This window comes from Camellia sinensis, chromosome 8 (assembly GCF_055761805.1).
Source record: "Camellia sinensis isolate YWXY chromosome 8, ASM5576180v1, whole genome shotgun sequence".
Taxonomy (NCBI): Eukaryota; Viridiplantae; Streptophyta; class Magnoliopsida; order Ericales; family Theaceae; genus Camellia; species Camellia sinensis.
This window is the reverse complement of record NC_138968.1, coordinates 69,501,270-69,519,082: the sequence shown is the minus strand read 5'-3', so window position 1 is coordinate 69,519,082 and position 17,813 is coordinate 69,501,270. Positions and strand designations below refer to the sequence as shown.

General features: G+C 34.9%; 1 protein-coding gene across 1 annotated transcript; it reads right to left on the bottom strand.

Annotated features, from left to right (window-relative positions):
- Positions 1-15,304: 15,304 nt before the first annotated feature.
- LOC145796576 (uncharacterized) lies at positions 15,305-16,308 on the bottom strand. Its single transcript, XM_082881795.1, has 3 exons — positions 15,681-16,308; positions 15,500-15,592; positions 15,305-15,407 (listed from the first exon to the last, which is right to left on the bottom strand). Exons 1-3 carry the CDS (start codon positions 15,861-15,863, stop codon positions 15,378-15,380), a joined length of 306 nt encoding a protein of 101 aa, XP_082737921.1. The 5' UTR covers positions 15,864-16,308; the 3' UTR covers positions 15,305-15,377.
- Positions 16,309-17,813: the final 1,505 nt, after the last annotated feature.

Here is a 17,813-nt window from a genome sequence, read left to right as displayed (position 1 = left end):
AGAGAGAGAGAGAGAAGGGTAGCTGAAGAGAAAGGGATGGAAAAGAAGAAGAAACAATCTCAACCATTGATGTACGTGAACAAACAATCTCAACCATTGAAAGATCATTTGTCTCTTGGACATTTTTTAACTGTTGCGTTGAATTAATCTAACGATTCACATTTTGACAAAGGGACAAAAGTCCCATCAGAATTCAAAACTACCCTTCCTTGTTATATAGATGTAAACATAACTGTTGCTGTTGAAGCCATCCAGGCAATCGAGAATCTTGCTAGGGGCTTAAGAACCCATTTCTCTGGCAATTCATGCTTCTTATTGCCTGTTTTGCTTGTGAGTGCATCACTGAAAGTTGTTGTTACCTTATCCGTTTAACTTTATGTGTTCCTACATTTATAGTGGGTCCTATTCATAACATAATTTTTAAAATGTTTCTTTGTAATTCAGTCTCAATCCTTTTACTATGTTTAAAGTTAGTGGAAGGTGGCATGAATTTTAGATGTGAAAACTAAATTTTTTGTATTATAAAACAGAAAATAACTGCTTTTTCTGTTCTCCTTTTGTTACCCTATTTTTGTGCTTTGTTTATTTTTATTATTATTTGTTATTCTATTTAGTTATTATCAGTTGACTTATTAGGGGCTTCAATCCCATTGCATATTCCTTTTCAGCTCTTTCTAATTGTCTACCTATGATGATATGGAGCAACGACATAAATTATATGTCGCTCAAGAAATTGACAGTTAAATCTTCCAAAATTCATTTTGCTTACAGACTTCATTCCTCTCTGTAATCTTTTCAGCTTTATTTCATTTGTTGCTTGTATGAAAAGGAAATGCCTGCAATGTTGCATGAGAGATTTTAATGTAGTCCTATATTTATTATTATTATTATTATTTTAGCATGGTGTTTTTAGCTTTATTGTGAACTTTTATTTCTTAGCTTCTCTTTTGTTTAAATTGATTAGTTTAGTTGATTTTTTATATAACAAGTTTCTTCTTCAATATGAAAAACTAAAAGAGAAAAAACCTACTTTGGCTGAGGCACGCACTTAAACTCTTCAAGCAATGCACAAGCCTGGGTGTTTGAATCTTGCAAACATTGTTGAAGGCCGGTTTTGCCATTGTTTTAAATTTTGATTTATTGCGGTAATTGTTGGATACCTTCATGATCTGTTCTACCATTAATTTTTTGTTTTGATGATTCATTAGCTCTGCAGTTTTGTCTTTTGTGTTGTTTTCGGTAAGAACTCATTTGATTTTGATTATGACCTAAACTGAAGAAAGTTATAAACCATTGCAATATTAAATGTTTAGATGCATATGAAAGTTCAATTTTTTATTTTATTTTATTTATTTATTTTTTTGCAAGATAAATTTTTATATTTATTGATAAGTATATGCAATTGCAATTGCAATTGGCTACCTCTTGTAAATTTGTATATTTTTTCTTTTTAATTTCTAACTTACCCAAAAAAAAAAAAAATTGCTCTTCTTGTTGCTTTATGATTGGTTTTACCTGTATCATCTTGGTAATACTTATCTACTATTTCATAATGGATAGGGTTACTTGATGCACTTTGGTCATTTTGATGTTCAATGGTTTGGCTTTGAAGTTTGGTGGTGATTGAAACTTTTTTTCACCATGTCATGTCACTGAAGTGGATCATTCTACAATTTTCGATACTTTTTGTATACATTCCTCTTTGATGTTGTTGTTACTATATCCAGTAGTTTAGTGCCTACTCCTACAGGTTGTGTAGGAGATTATACTATAATTTTTGGTTGGATAGTTGTGGTAAGTAATGGTGATATGGCTGTAATAGTTTTTGTTACTGTAAAACTATGTTGTTGCTGCCAAAGATCACAGGGAAGCATTTTGTAAAAAATTATTGTCATATGTGCAGTATATTTATGCCAGCAATTTTTGCATTTTTAGCGACACAACCCATTGTCTGTAAAATAAATCTTATAAAAAAATATAAAGGATTTTCAATTATTTTTGCCGATACAAATTTGTTGTTGCCAAAAAGTAAACCTTTCTCGACAAACAACTCATCGGTAAATGTGTTGCCAAAAGTTTACTTTTATCGACTCATATTGTGTGGCTAAAAGTATATTTTTTGCCTATGCAAATTTGTGGCGGGAAAAGTTTCACACAATCATCATATTTGAACTACTTTTACCGACACAAGGTAAATTGTCATCGATGGATGAAGGCTTTTATCAATGAATATGTTTGTCGCTAAAGGTGTTACTTTTACCAATGCAATGATAATTTCGTTGGCAAAAAGTTTTGCCAACTCACTTTTATCTATGGGTTGCCGACGTAGCTCCGTGTGTCGGTAAAACTTTTTGCCAACGAGTTTTCACTTTTAGCAACATATTTTGTTGCGTTGTGAAAAATGTAATTTCTTGTGGTGATCCCCAAGTTCTTTCATGGAGAATTCTTGATGCATTCGGGGTTAAAAAAAGTCTGAATGAAGATTTGATCAATACCAGTGAGAAGAATATCATCCATATAAATGAGGAGATAACTCACAGAAGTAGAATTCTTAAGAGCAAAACATAAAGAATCACACTTGCTTTGAACAAAACCCTAAGAGAGGAGAAGTGATGAAAAAGTGGAAAACCAAGCTTTGGGAGCTTGTTTAAGGCCATATAAAGCTTTACGAAGCTTGTAGACCAAGTGAGGATGAGATGGATCAATAAAACCAGGTGGCTGTTCCATGTACACTTCCAAACAAAGAAGTGATGTGAAGCCAAACAAAGAAGAACACAAATTATGTGTTGCTTTGTAACTTGACTAAAAGTATCATGAAAATCAATACCATGCTGCTGAAAAAAGCCTTTAGCCACAAGTCTGGCCTTATGTCTTGCAATCGAACCATCAGAATTCCTATTTAGTTTGAAGACCCATTTACAGCCAATGGACTGTCTGTGAGGAGGTAAGAAGACAAGAGACCAAATACCTTGATGTTAAAGAGTAGTATATTCCTCCATCATGGCCTGAAACCAGACTGGAGAGGAAAGAGCTTGCTTGGTAGAAGATGGCTCAGTAAGGACATCAAGTAGCAAAGAAGAAAAAAAAAATAAACAGAAGAAATAGTAGTATGATAGAAGGCTTTGGATTTGGACCTGGCCTATATAGGGTGAGTATTAGTAAAAGATGGTGGAAGCAGAGGTAAATCAATATGAATGGAATTAATTGGAACAAAAGAGGGTTGGGTAATAGGGGCTGGAGAAATACTAGAAGGAGGAATATGGGTAGGAAAAAGTGAAAAGGGAGCTAGATTAGTAAAACAAGACTGAGGCAAAGTAGGAGTAGAGATCAAAGGCTGAGCAGTGACAGGGACAGATGACTGAGGGACAGATGAAGCAGTCTGAGAAAAAGAAGACCGAGAAGAACACTGTGGCTGAGAAGAAGGATGCTAGAAAAATTTCTGAATGGTAGATAAGGGTGAGAAAAAAGGAGACACAGAAGGCATATCAACAAAAGGGAAACTATTTTCCTGAAAATGAACATGCCGAGACTGTAAAATTTTGCCTATTAAAGGGTTAAGACACCTATAACCTTTGATAGATGGATGATAACCAAGAAAAACATGTGGAGCAGACTTCAGAGCTAACTTGTGAGGAGTGTATAGTTTAAGCCAAGGGAAACACAAACACCTAAACACTTTAAAAATTGTGTAATCAGGTGGTTTATGATAGAGCAGCTCAAAATGAGAAGAATTAGAAAAGGGAAGCACTAGGAAGTCTGTAGATAAGATAAGTAGCAGCTGCTATAGCATCAAAGACAAGAGGCAAAGAGGAATGATAGAGAAGGGAAATCGTAGTTTCAATAATGTGGAGATGTTTCCTCTCAACTACTACTCCATTCTAAAAGGGAGTATGCGGACAAGAATGTTGGTGTAGAATGCCATGAGAGGTCATAAAGGTATGTATAGAAAGATTAATAAATTCCCCACCACCACCAGTTCTGAGGATTTTAAGATACAAAATCCCTTATATATAACCCCTTTACTTCGCCAAGGCTAGTGACTAATATGGTGATGAATAAATAAATAAAAAATAGCTACAAAAGAAGCAAAGGGAAAAAGGAAAGCTAGAGTAGCCGGCCTCTTTGAAGAGGGGATTTCAAAAAGAAATAGAGAGAGAGAGAGAGAACAACTATGCTTTATGTACTTGAAATTTGTAAATAAAACTAGAGCAATGACACATATTCATACTTTTAGATCCACAAGGGAGTTGATCTCTATATCATTAAGTATATAACAAATTAAGAATTAACATATATAATATCACATTATTGTAGGTACAATTGTAAAAAATAAATAAATAAAATAAAAAGAAAAAGCAAAAAAAATTAAGTCTCAAACATTTTTCATAAAACTAATCACTATGTTTGGTTTCAATTTTCGGAATTCAATTTTCTAAAAATTGAGATTTTTATTTTTCATTTTTTTTTTAATTTTTAGTGAATATTTTTAAATTTTTAAGCATTTTGTTTCTACTTTTTTATATGCACCTTACTTAGAGCAACTCCAACCACACTCTCTACTTTTCACTAGCTAAAGTACAAAAAAAAATACACTCTTTATTTTACTTAATTACTTTAGCTATTGTGTTCTCCAATCACGTTCTTTATTTTAGCTAATCATTTAAACTAACTTAATTAATTTTTAAAATAAAAAAATATTAATTGTTGATATTTTACTAATATAAACTTGCAATAATAATAAATTTGCCCATACAAACATACAAAACCTGTAGAATGAGAAGAAGAAAAAATACAAAATACAAAATACAAAATAAGTTATTCCGTAATTTATCAAACAGAATTGAAAGAACATATAAAATTGTTATACACACACACACACACACACACATATATATATATATAATATAAAATTCCAAATCCAAGACATAAATATACAAAAATCTAAAAATATATACATACATAATTGTTTGAAGAACCTCTGAGACTCTTCAATTGTAGCCCAAAAAAAAATAGGATGTTAACGTAGCTAGCCCAATAGCTAGCCCATTGGAGCTCAAAATTAGACTTACATTGGCTAAAATGCCTAACAATTCTTGTTTAACTATCCCCTTGGAGATGCTCTTAGATGTATCTAAAAAGTAAAATATTTTAAAAAATTAATAACAAATACACAAGAATATGAAAAATATACTGAATTTTCATATCCTTTTCTTTTTGTATTTTTAAGATTTAGTGATTTTTTTAAAAAAAAAAATCACAAATATTATACTTTTTAAGTGTATTTGTGTTAGGTGTATTTAAAAATTTTAAAAATTGGTTAAAATATTAAAAAATTTAGTAAAAATTAAAAAAAAAAAGAAAAACAAAAAAAATTTCTATTTTATTTAATTTTAGAATTATAATTTGAGTGTGGAGTTGTGTTTTGCGTTTTGAATTTTTGAATCATGATTTGAAAAAAGAAAATTTGTTTGGTTATAAGTTTTGAAAATAATTTTGGGATGATTTATAATTTTTTTTTTTTTGATTGATTAATGTATAGAATATGAAAGAATGTGAGAGGAGAGATGAGAGAGAAAAATTGATTGAGTTTTAAAAGTAATTTGCAGTTGTATTTTAAAAATATATTTCATCTAAATCATGATTTAAAAATTAAATTGAATTTAAAAAAATAAAGCAAACGCTACATTTAATTTTCTAAAAAAAGAAAATTTAGAAAACTTAAACTAAAACCAGCTGAAAAATAGTAAAATTGTGAATGATGTTACTTATTAGGTACTTGGGAGGGCAAAAGTCAAGTTTGTGGGGGTACCTTTTAAACTTATGAATTAATGTATAATGATTGTTAACTAGTAGATTCGAATCATACTTAAAAGGTACTTTTAAAGCAACCATTTATGACCGAAGTGAAAAAGAACTAAGATAGTGTTTATTTTTAGAGATAGAATAGATGGAATTGACATTGAGAGGATTAAGTAAAATTATATTTATTTTGATGATAGTTGTTAGTGTAGGAATTATTAAATTATTTTTATATAAAATAAATATAAAATAAAAAAACAAATAAAAAAAATACAAAAACATTAAACATTAATGTTTTAAAAAAAATGCCCAACAGGTAAAAAATTTTAAAAAAATAAAAATAAAATAAAATAATTTCAAAAATAAAATAAAATAATGATTTTTACTTAATAAAAAATACAAAAAATTAAACATTAATGTTAAAAAAATTCCCGACATGTAAAAAATAAAATAAAAAAAAAAATTTCTAGTCCTCCAGACTATTTTTCTCATACCAAGTCCTGGAGGCCTATCTGAATCCCATCTGCAAGGCCTATCCTAAGTCCTTCGGCTTAGCAGTTCCTTCCTCAACTCTGTAAACAAACAACACATTAAATTGGGCTCATAGCTATCCTAATCACAATCCCCCTCTCATACCCCAAAACAAACGGGGCCTAAAAATAAAAATAAAATTATGAATGTGGACCCAAATAATAATAATAATTAGGGGTTATTTGTAATGATTTAAATTAATATATTTTTTTGACTTTTTATAAAAAGATATATAAAGCGAAAGAAAAGTAATATAATTCAAATAAAAGATTATATGATTTAAATAAGATAAAAATATATGCTAAAATAAGAAATATCAAACAATCTCTTAATGTATACTATTATTAAGTGAAAGTCTAAATTGGTTTGGTGAAACATTCTTCTCCTCATGCCACGATATGCTAAAATAAAATTACAAAAAAAAATTATTATACACAGTTTAAGCAAGTTTTGAACCAAAAACCTTAAATTTCATTAAAAACATATTTATCACTTATGTAATATACATATTATGATATTAAATTTTTTATTATTTAATTTTATTATTAATTATCTGAATTATACATGCCACTCGTTAAGCCATTTGAGAACTTAAATAAAAAATCAAAAGTCAATTTTTAATCAATTTTAAATCATATCACATTTCACATAAAAAAAAAAATTAAAAAGTAAACTTTTAACGATGTTTTCAAAATATCTAAAAAATACTACGTTTTAGACGCTGAGATGAACTCAGAATGGAGACGTCATCTCGTTAGACAAGGAGAGAGATGTCATCATCGTGCTTTTTTTGTTAGCTGTGCCATGCAAGCGCGTGCATTACCATCAACATCTATCTATCTCAGTCATTACTAATATGTTGGTCGTGATAATATTGTCAATAAAAATTATATAATATTAAAATATTTATAATTTTAATATAATTTTTTTTTGTATGTTTTAAATTTTTGTATACATTTAATACATAGTTTATACATTTTTTTTAATATTAATAACAACTATAAAAAGTGTTTCAAGCATTTTGCCCTATATATACAAAAAGTAAATTTAAGTGCACAATAAATTTTCACAAAAACAAAAATGTGAGTCTATGGATACTATTTGTATACGGGTGCAAATCTAGGTCGGCCCAGCCCGGCCTATGTCGGGCTTCGCGAGATCCCGTCAAAATTCGGGTCGAGTCGGTCCACGGGCCAAAAAATTAGGCCCTAGCCCAAGGATATTTGGACATCGGGCGGGTGGTGGGCCTGGCCTTAGGTTTGGGTGGGCCTAACCATTTTGTTTAATTTTTTCTACTAAAATTTTATTATTTTTTACTAAAAAAGACACTGGGCCTCTGGCCGGGCCTTGAGTAGGCCTTAATTGGGCCGATGGGCAGGCCCACAGGCCGGGCTGGGTTTCAAAGGCCCTGACCTACGGTCTTCGACTGATGTAGACATCCCATTTTTTACCACCCTTAAGACTTGGACGCGACTGATGGTTTACGTGGTGGAGAAAGGTGTGCAAGGGAAAAGTTCAGTTTCTTCGGCAAGGAGAGAGTCAAATCTCAACTTCATATCCCTTTTTGGACCAAAACAATCTTGATCAAAAGATTTTAGACCTTAAAACCCTCTCTATCAAAACGTTTTTGAAATAAAGTTTTTACGATGTTCCGAAGCTCGCATTTTGTCAAATGTTGCACTTTTCGGTAAACCGAGTAAGGACAAAGTGGAAATGAATGAAAGAGAGATGAAATCTTCGAAAAATCTTTCAAAACACCTTGTCTAGGGGTTTGGAGTTGATGAAAAGAGGAGAAGAGAGACGAAAACTAGTTTGGGAGAAGTTCGGCATGAATCCGGGTAGGACCGAAACTGCGCGGCTTCACCGAAACGGGCATAACTCTTTGTACAGGAGGAATTTTGATGCAAGGTTGGCGCCATTGGAAAGCTAACTTCTGGGGCTTCAATATGGCCACATGGAAGACCAGAAAATCAGATGGCCGACCACTTAGGTGGTCAAAAGTGGTTCGGCATGAATCCGGGAAAGAGAGAAAAAGTCAAGCGGTCCTCGCTAAATCGGGCTTATTCATTTGCATACTTGGATTTAAGATATGAGGCCACCACCGTTGGAAAGCTTACTTCCGGGACTTCATTTTGCACTCAAGAATCTCCTAAAGCCAAGTTCGGGTGGGGGAGATATGGTTGGTTGAAGTAGGGCATCAATCCGGTTGGACCGAATCTGCGCGGCTTCACCAAAACGGGCATAACTTTTTGCACAGGAGGAATTTTAATGCAAGGTTTGCGGCATTGGAAAGCTAACTTCAAGGGCTTCGTGGATGACCAACTTTGGAGCTTGAACCCTTTGACCCCTGGTCGGCCGACCAGGTCAAGTGGTCGGCCGACCACTTGAACTGGTCGGCTAGCTACCCTTTGTTTTGTCTTAATGAGTGTGAACCAGCTGTGCCAGCTGGAAGCCTCAGAATGCATCCTCCATACATATGGAGGATGTTTTAGCTTGGTTTTAAGCTTCTTGAAGAATCTTTAGGCCCTCTCTTCTATAAAGGAAAGGTGCCTCTTCCATTGCAAGGGTTTCAAGATTGGTGAAGGCTCATACATACACCCCTCCCTATATCTCTCTATTCCAAGCTTCAAAACACCCTTGTTCTTGCACCATTGCCCTACACCTCCTAGCACAACACCTCCACCATCACTCTAAGCAACTTGGGGCTGGTTTTCAGAGATTGAAGGTGTGTTATTTTGGTCCAGAAGCTGCTGGTCCCTTTGGCTACAAGGGTAAGTCTCTATTTTTCCCATTTTGACATTGTTTTGCTCAATAGTTTAGCTCTATTTGCAAACATTTATGGGTTTTGTATTAAACTGAAAAGTTTCTTATTTTGAGCTCCTCTTGAAGTTTGATTCAGGATACTTTTTTGTTTGAGGTCATCTACCTCCTTGTATGCTCCATCCCTCTTTGTAGGCTTATTTTGCTTCCTATCTTAGCCTTACTTGCAAGCATTTTTGAGCTTTGTCATAAACTGAAAAGAGTCTTATTTTGAGCCCCTCTTGAAGCTTGATTAAGGGAATTTTTCTGTTGGGGGTCATCTACCCCCTTGTATGCTTGTTTGCATCTTGCTTTGAGCCTTGCATCTAGGCCTTTGTTTCATGCTTTGTTTGGTCTTCTAGCCACTGAAATCCAGTGGATTTTCAGTGGCTAACACACTGTTTTGAGAGCCAAAATCATAGGGGGGTGACCCCCTCTCTCCTTGTCTTGATTGTTGGCCCTTTTGGCCTTCCAAAGGGGCTCCTATTTGTATGCTTTGAAGTCTTGTTTCAGGCCATTATTTGTGAGTTTTTAGGTCTGCCTTAACTCTGTCCGGAGCCCCTTTGGCCATATTTTGTGTCTATCATGCATGTGTAGAGCAATCCTCATAAAGGCCTTTCAATGGGGCTTTCATTTGCATGCTTCATTGACCCATTCCAGGCCCTTTTTGGTGTATTTTAGGACCCTCATAACCTATTTCCAGAGATGGTTTTTCCATTTTACATGCCTACCTTGTATGTGTATAACAACCCTCTTATTGGCCTCTCAAAGGAGCACCTCATTCTAGCATGTGTTGACTGAGTTTCCATGGGTTTTTGGGCATATTTTAGCATGGCATACTTCTGTTTTTGGTTGGTTTGGTGAGCCCTCATATGCTTCATATAGCTGTAGAGTAAATCATGGTTCACTAGCTTACTTTGCATGCTTTGTTGACCCTTGATTTTAGCACTTTTTGGCCTTGCCTTAAACTGATTTTGTGCATATTTTGGACTGCCCTAGCTCTGTTTTTGGGTCTCATGGTTGAATGATGTTTGTTTTGCATGCTCGTGGTTCAATACACTTGCTTAGCTTTGAGTTTCGAGGTCCATTACATGCATATACTGAGGTGTATTCATGTTTTGGGTCCATTATACATCATATTTTAGAGCTTGTATCAATGCCATATTGCCATGTTTTATGCTCCTTAAGTGTGCTTGAGAGTTGTCCATGAATGCCTTGTTTTCGGACCATTGAATGAGCTCCATTTCGTTACATTCTGAGCCATCATTTTAGGCCATTTCCCCACTGTTTCAGGCCTGCCTAGGGTCTGTTTGGGGTTGGTTTTGCCATTGGTGCATTGCTTTGGGTACCTCTAGGGTAACGCACTTCACTAGTTTCGATACCCGGGCCCCCTAACTTGCATTGTGTGACATATTTGCATGTTTCGGGACCATCTTCTATGCCATTTCAGAGCTGTATCATGTTCTATTCTATGCCATCTTGCATCTTTTGCCATGCTTTGGTAGAATGGCATTTGTGCCTTTAGGATCGGTCCATTGCATCCGTGCATGTTTGCATGTGTTTCAGTTGTCTCATTTCCATCATATGGCCACTGATGTGAGTGTGGCTGAGGTCCACTCATGTTGGTGTAAGTCCATCGTGCATTGTGTATGCCATTTCGGTCCATAGCATTGTGTATGCTGAGTTGCATGTTAGAGCATTGTGTATGCCATGTTACATCGAGCATTGTGTTTGCCATTTCATAGCATTGCGTATGCTAGCTTTTATGTTAGTCGCATTGTGTATGCCATCTCATTTGCATTGTGCTTGGGATAGGAGTTAGCCCAAGCACGGGAAACGAGGGACGTTTCGTACTCCGAGTGACGGAACGTATCTCAATTCCCGGTCGCCGATACTCCGGATTACCCATGATGAAGTTTAGGTCTTGTTGTGTTTATATGTGCATTCATTTCACATTGAGTCGTGCAATTTGACTCCTCAGCCATCATGCATCGAGATGCGTAATTAGTGGCACGAGGATCGATGACTACACCCCCTGAAGAGTAGTCATGCATACATATGTGAAAATACTTTGCTGTGCCCCTTTCTTGCTCTCTGTTGCAGCAAATCAGAAATCAGCAGCTTTCTAAAGCCTTGCACAGCCTTCCGGCATTAATTGCAAACAGAGGCGAATCGGGGCATCGCAATGGATTTCCGCGCAAGGCAACTCGAGCATGCATCTTTCATTATTCGGAATAGAGCTGAGGCGGTCCATGGATTTGCATGCTAATTTACTTGCTTTCCTAGTTAAATTGTTAATTAATTAGGGTTTTGTACTTATTCGGACTGTAATTATTATTCGGACTGTATTATTTATTCGGACCCTCCGAGCGAGGGCACAATTGTAATAAGTGTGCGTGCGTGTGATGTATGTCTTCCAACTCTACGTCTTTCTCCCTTTTATTTACTAGCTTATGATGGTTAGATTATGGCATGTTTCAATTAACATACTTATGCTTGCATGTTTGCATCATTCATCTATCTTGCATGCACCGGGCTCGGCGCGTCATACTAACTGTATTTGTATTTCAATTCCAAATTGAATACGTGTTAGTTGTAACATCATCACATGCCATCTTTAGAATAGCCGAGCCTATTGTAATTGCATTCCTGCATATGTTGCATTAAGCATTTCTGTATAGTTAGGATCATGCATGGATTTCTAACATAGCTTCTGTTTTGGCTTGGAGTACTCGGTAAGTGTTTATGCTTTAGCATCCTTGCATGTGTGTGAGTGACTGCCATGATAGCATGCTTACCATGAGGCTACGTGCTTACGTGATATACCTGCCTAAATGCCTGTGGGTAAAGGTTGGATTATCTGAATTGGAATAATGCATTGACTGTGAGTTTTAAACCCACTAGATAGTGGCAAAACCATGTTTTCTAAGCCCACCCGAGGGTGGCAAAATCTGTATTTTAAGCCTACTTGCGAGTAGCAAACCATTTTTCAAAAACAAACATGAGATGTGTTGTTCCAATTCAGGCGATCCGGTCTATATTTGTATGTTGTGCGCATCACATAGTAAATCTATGCTAATAACCGGAATAAGAGCACATAATGTTTTCAAAACTAGATATCATGGTTAGTAGAGGCCGATCTTTGATCGGGCAAGCGGGGGTGCTCACGAAGTGACCTTCCCCAATCGTACCCAAGTTCCCGAGCCGAGGCAGCTTTGGTGATGACGAACACGTGGCCTTAGGCAAACGAGTCAGGGTTTCCTAAATTTCCCAAAATAAAATATTTAGGTGGCGACTCTGTATCTAGCAAAACAGTCCATGTTTGGCACTTCTTTAAAAAAATCTGTTTTCAAAAACGATTTGTCGGATTTGGACTCTTTGATGATTCATCGGTCTTGCATTGCACTCTGCGAGATTAGATACAGGACCGTGACATTGAGTCCTGAACTGTAGTGAGCCCAATGAACAAAACGGGAGGGGGGGGATTTCCCTCCCGGGACGTTCGGGGACGTCTACAGCTGGGCTCGGGCTCAGGCCTAAACAGGCCGAGCCCACCCCAGGCCGCAGGTAGGCTTCGAGTCGCCTACAAATTACGGGCCATTTTTACACTCCTATATATGTAGAACTCTCTATAAAACACTTTTTGTATTTATAATGCGGCCAATTAATGAAAGTACATTTTGTTTTAAGTAAAAACTTCATGCACGTAGAGTCTGTGGGTCTTATTTTGACAAAAAATGTCAAACAAATAATATGTCAAAAATGAATATTACACCTCATTTTTCAAAAGGTTATTCAATGATGGTGTTAAAGCAATACTTCACTCTTTATTACATGACATTTGTCATGTTCTTTCTTAAAATAATACCAAAATGTTAATTTTCACAAATTTAATGATTAAAAAATAATGTAAACACTACAAAAAAACCAAGATTTAGTAGGGGCCAAAACTGTCGCTAAAAGCAGGAAAAAGCGTCGCTAAAAACTAAAACACCTTTACCCGAGGTTGCAATAGTGGCGGCCAAACCGCCGCAATAGCCCCGTCGACATATCCTTATAGTGACGTTTTTCGCAAACGCTGGTATAGTTATTTTTATTGCGACAGTTGATGTAGTGGCAGTTACAAATGTCGCTATATCTTGAATTTACCAATTACTTGCTAACTTTATAGTGACGGGTCGACTGCTGCTATATCCTTCACTTTTGCGACATTTAGTAAACCGCTGCTATATTTTGACTCTATTCCATCAGTTTTAGACTGTCGCTATAACCATAGAATTCGTTTCGAATTTTATTTACAGCGACGGTTATTAACCGCTGTTGTAGGCTATGTTTTTTTTTTTTTGGGGGGGGGAGGAGGAGATGAATAAAGTCATAAATAAAATGACAAAAAACTACAAGATACAAGGGGTATACCCTAGGAGCTCACCAACTATACAAAGACACATAAACCAAAAAACAAAAAAAGACAATCTAGATAGCAAAAACCATCCTGTTCACACACCACATAAGCAAAGAGCAAATGAGGGCAAGAACAAGGCAAACAATACAAAAAAAAAAAACCTAAGAGCAACATAACCTGGTTACATTGAAAAGATCCAAACAACAAAAGGAACTAGAAACAAAACCCAAAAGGTCATATTACAGGGACAATTTGATTACAAAATGATCAAAACAGACACCATAGCCCTGCTCACATTATATATCTATAACAACACTATTTTATTCTAATGGCTCAATACTCAATAATTGTAAAAGGTAAAAGAGTCTGCATTTTCATAATCCCAAAATATCCAAAACACCTTAATTAAAAGGTTCATTACATAAGCCTGTAATACAAAAAAGATCCAATGTTCCTAGCAAACTAATAGCCCACACCACAATCCAAAAGAAAAACTTGTCACATAACAATAGTACTCAAAAGTATTACTCATGACACCATTTTATAAAGATCTCCATGAAAAATGTTCAAATCGAGAAATGACGTCCATTGTTTGATACTTCATATTATCTTATTTCCTGTAATAAAAATAATTGAATGAGCATAAGTATCATTTTCAATTTTAAAATCTATAAAGAAAATTTAGACAACAAATAATTCTCGACAAGTCTTATTTTTTTTTTGGTAAGTATATGGTTTACATATAAAAAAATAAAGATTACAATAAAGTTGAAGATCATCAAGCCAAACATTAGTAGCAGCCACCAAATCAAGCAACCACTAGCAACTTCTAAGGGTCAATTTTTAATTGTATATTACAGTTTGATACGTTGCTGATATTCAAATTTGTTCGATTTTTGCCCAATTCTCTATTTCATTGGTTTGTTTGGTATTTTTACGGATGCCAATAAAGGAAGCAAAGTAGAGAAGTCAACCTATCAAACCCCAATTTTGTCCAAACTAACTAACTAACAATTTATTGGTAAAGAAGTCATTAACAGTGGTTCTAAATTTTTGTCAATGTATGTGTATTGTAATGATGACTTACCTCGACTAGAAGGTTGCATTTCATGACTCCCAAAAGAGGATCTTTGATGTGTTCGTGGAGAAGCTTGGTCCGGAATGCCACTAGATCCATCTGTCGCCTAATTTATACAATAAAATTTACATAAGTATGCATAAATATAGAAAATGATAACATATGATAAATACATCATATAAAAGAATATATTATATGTAGCTATACCTGCAAACCACTAGAACTATGTCTCTGACTCATCAAAAGTGCTACTTGCTCTTTTAAAGAGTTTATTACAGCATCTTGAGCTTGCAACTGAATACCTTGAGTTTACAACTGATCACCTTGAGTTTTTAGTTGTTCCTTCAACTCAATTATATTGTCTTTGTCTCTCATTCTCTCTTCATCAGAAACCATTCTTAAGTGGTCAAAATTATTACACATGAAGCCATGCTTGGAAGGAGTAGGCCCAAATCCTAAACCTCGAACACGACCATGATGCTCTTTACCCATCACTTGAGAATAAATATCATTTGGTGACCAGGATATACATCCACCAACATTTCCTTCGGAGCTACTTGGTTGTGAGCTCATTAAAGCTTCTAGTTTTTCCTATAGCATAAATGGGGGGAAAAAATAAGAAGACAAAGAGCGAGAGTGATTGTTTGCCACAAACACATTAGAATTTTGAAAATGTAACTTATTAAATGGGCATACAATTTTTATAGCTGCTGCTTCATTGACTGGTGTCCTATCTTTCCTTTTGTGAAGCGGTATATATAATTTTGCTCAATCTAGTGCAATCTTATCTTTTTGCTCCTATGTAACAATCATATCGTTTGAGAATAAATTCATAATATAATGCGCTAACCAAATTCAAAATATAAAAGAAAGAATGAAGTTTGAAATACCATATCATATGCATGTTGTGCATAAGTTTTAGATCCTCCTGTATGTGCACTTGTTTGCTCTCGCCTGCTTTCCTTATTGGTTGCACTAAGTTCCTTCACTCATAAATGCATAACAATATGTTAAAAAAAAATGATATAATGAGATTGTACTATTTGATAGAAAACATACATCTATGCATACCTGTCCTTCCTTTGAAAACCAATACGCGACAAGGTCAGCATAGTGCTCACGGTTAACTGTTAAAGGTGCAGTAGCTACTATCTGTGATGCTGTCTTTGTCTCATCATAGTACTTTGCTTTTAAACTACATTTCCAATTTCTCCATTTCTCTCCCATTGACTTCAATGTTCGATGCCTAATCATATCTCTTCTCTCATCTTGAGGAATGGCAAACTTGGACTACAATTGTATGTTTTTTCATGTTATGAACATTCTTAAAATTATCAATACAATAATATAAACTAAATTTGTGCATTTCTTTGCCTAATTCTCATATTTTTACATGGAGATAATGAACCACACTAATTTCATACTTCTTACTTCTAGACGACACCTATATCCTAATACAGGAAAGGAACTTTCAGACAATCCTAACAACAAACATATGTCCTAAAAAGATTTATTCAATGAAGAAAAGCCTCAGCAGTTATATAATCAAAGATTTGAAAATTGTGATCATTCTACCTACATGCAGAAGCAGAGGAGTTAGGAATTCAGAAATTGAAGGACTGCCTATTGGGAACGTTTTGAACTGCTTTATAGATTAAATTTTGGATTTTAATTTTTTTCTTTTCTAGGATGAGTTCTGATTTTTCGGGGGGGGGGGGGTAACATGTTATGTAGAGCGAAAGAAAAAAAATGAAAAAGAAAGGTGGCTTAGATTCATAAGCAAACAAAAGAATGGAGTGACGATTGAAGCTAAATGAGAGGAAATCATTATGAAGACAGGAAATGGAATGGATACATTTCAAAAAAGCTTCTCAGTGCCTTGGATGTTAAAGTTGTTTGTCCTGGTTATATTGAAAAAAGGCCAACCTTTTGTTTTCATTTGTAAATCCTGTGCTCATTTTCTGTCAATCTGCTCAGAAAATCAATGTATTATTAGTATTGTCTTATTGTACATTGATATGAACAGCATATTTGATTTTGGATTAATGATAATGATATGATCAACAATGTGTTATTTGTTGTGTAAGAAAATTGAATCTTTGATTGTTCTTTTTGAAGGTCATTTGCAAATAAGCAACATATACATGCACATGCTGGTATTAGGAATAGAAACCAAATTAATGATTCAATTATAACTTAAATTTGTTATAAAATCTAAGATTGTAGTTGAAGTTAATACAATTTTCCTTACTACTGTAGTAGAATTATCACAAAATACTTGTAGTTAGAAAATTACCTCGATAATATTCCAACAATCCTCTTTATACTGATCTGGCACTTCATGCCAATTCTTGTACTTAATTGGGCATAAATGTCGCTTCCTAGCAATGGTGCCTATGAAGCGACTGAATATACCACCCTCTGTAGAAACAGCCTACAAATCCTTGTTGAAGGTGAGCATAATGCGTTCTTCTGGAGTCAAATTCCACACTTCAACCATACGTGTAATTCCCCGCGTGTTTCCCTTGGTCAATTCATCTATTACAATACAACAATGAAATATATCATGGAAGTTAAGGGTGACTTGTAATTTGTACCTCAACTAAAAATCTAATAATACCTATACGTTGCATTTCTTCTTCCCTTAACCAGTCCTCATCTAAATCATCTTCAAACTGAGAGTTAACCTCTGATTCTTGAGGTTGAGGATGTAGAACATGTGATGGAGCATGTGAGGAGGGATGTGACCAACTAGGTTGTGAAGAGCCATTTGATCGACTAGGCTGTGAAGTTCTATTTGGCCGATTAAGCTGTAAAAAGGCATTTGAACGACTAGGTTGTGAAGTTCTATTTGGCCAGTCCAGCTGTGGAGAGCCAATTAAGTGACTAGGTTGTGAAGATCCACTTGGTGCGTTATGCTGTGAAGAGTTATTTGGTTGGCTAGGCTGTGAAGAGTTATTTGATTGGCTAGGTTGTGAAGAGCCATTTGATCGCTTATTCTGGGACTCATTCTCAAGATTGCAAGTTCTAAATCGTTTCTTTGCCATATCTGCTAGATAACAATAGATGTAATTAATCAAACACAAAGATATTAATCAAATTAAATGGGAATTTATCATAGTATACTATTGATATTAAAGAACATAAGCCATAGGAAAAGCTCATATACACCTCACAAGATTATTTTCTTTTTCTACTTCTAAG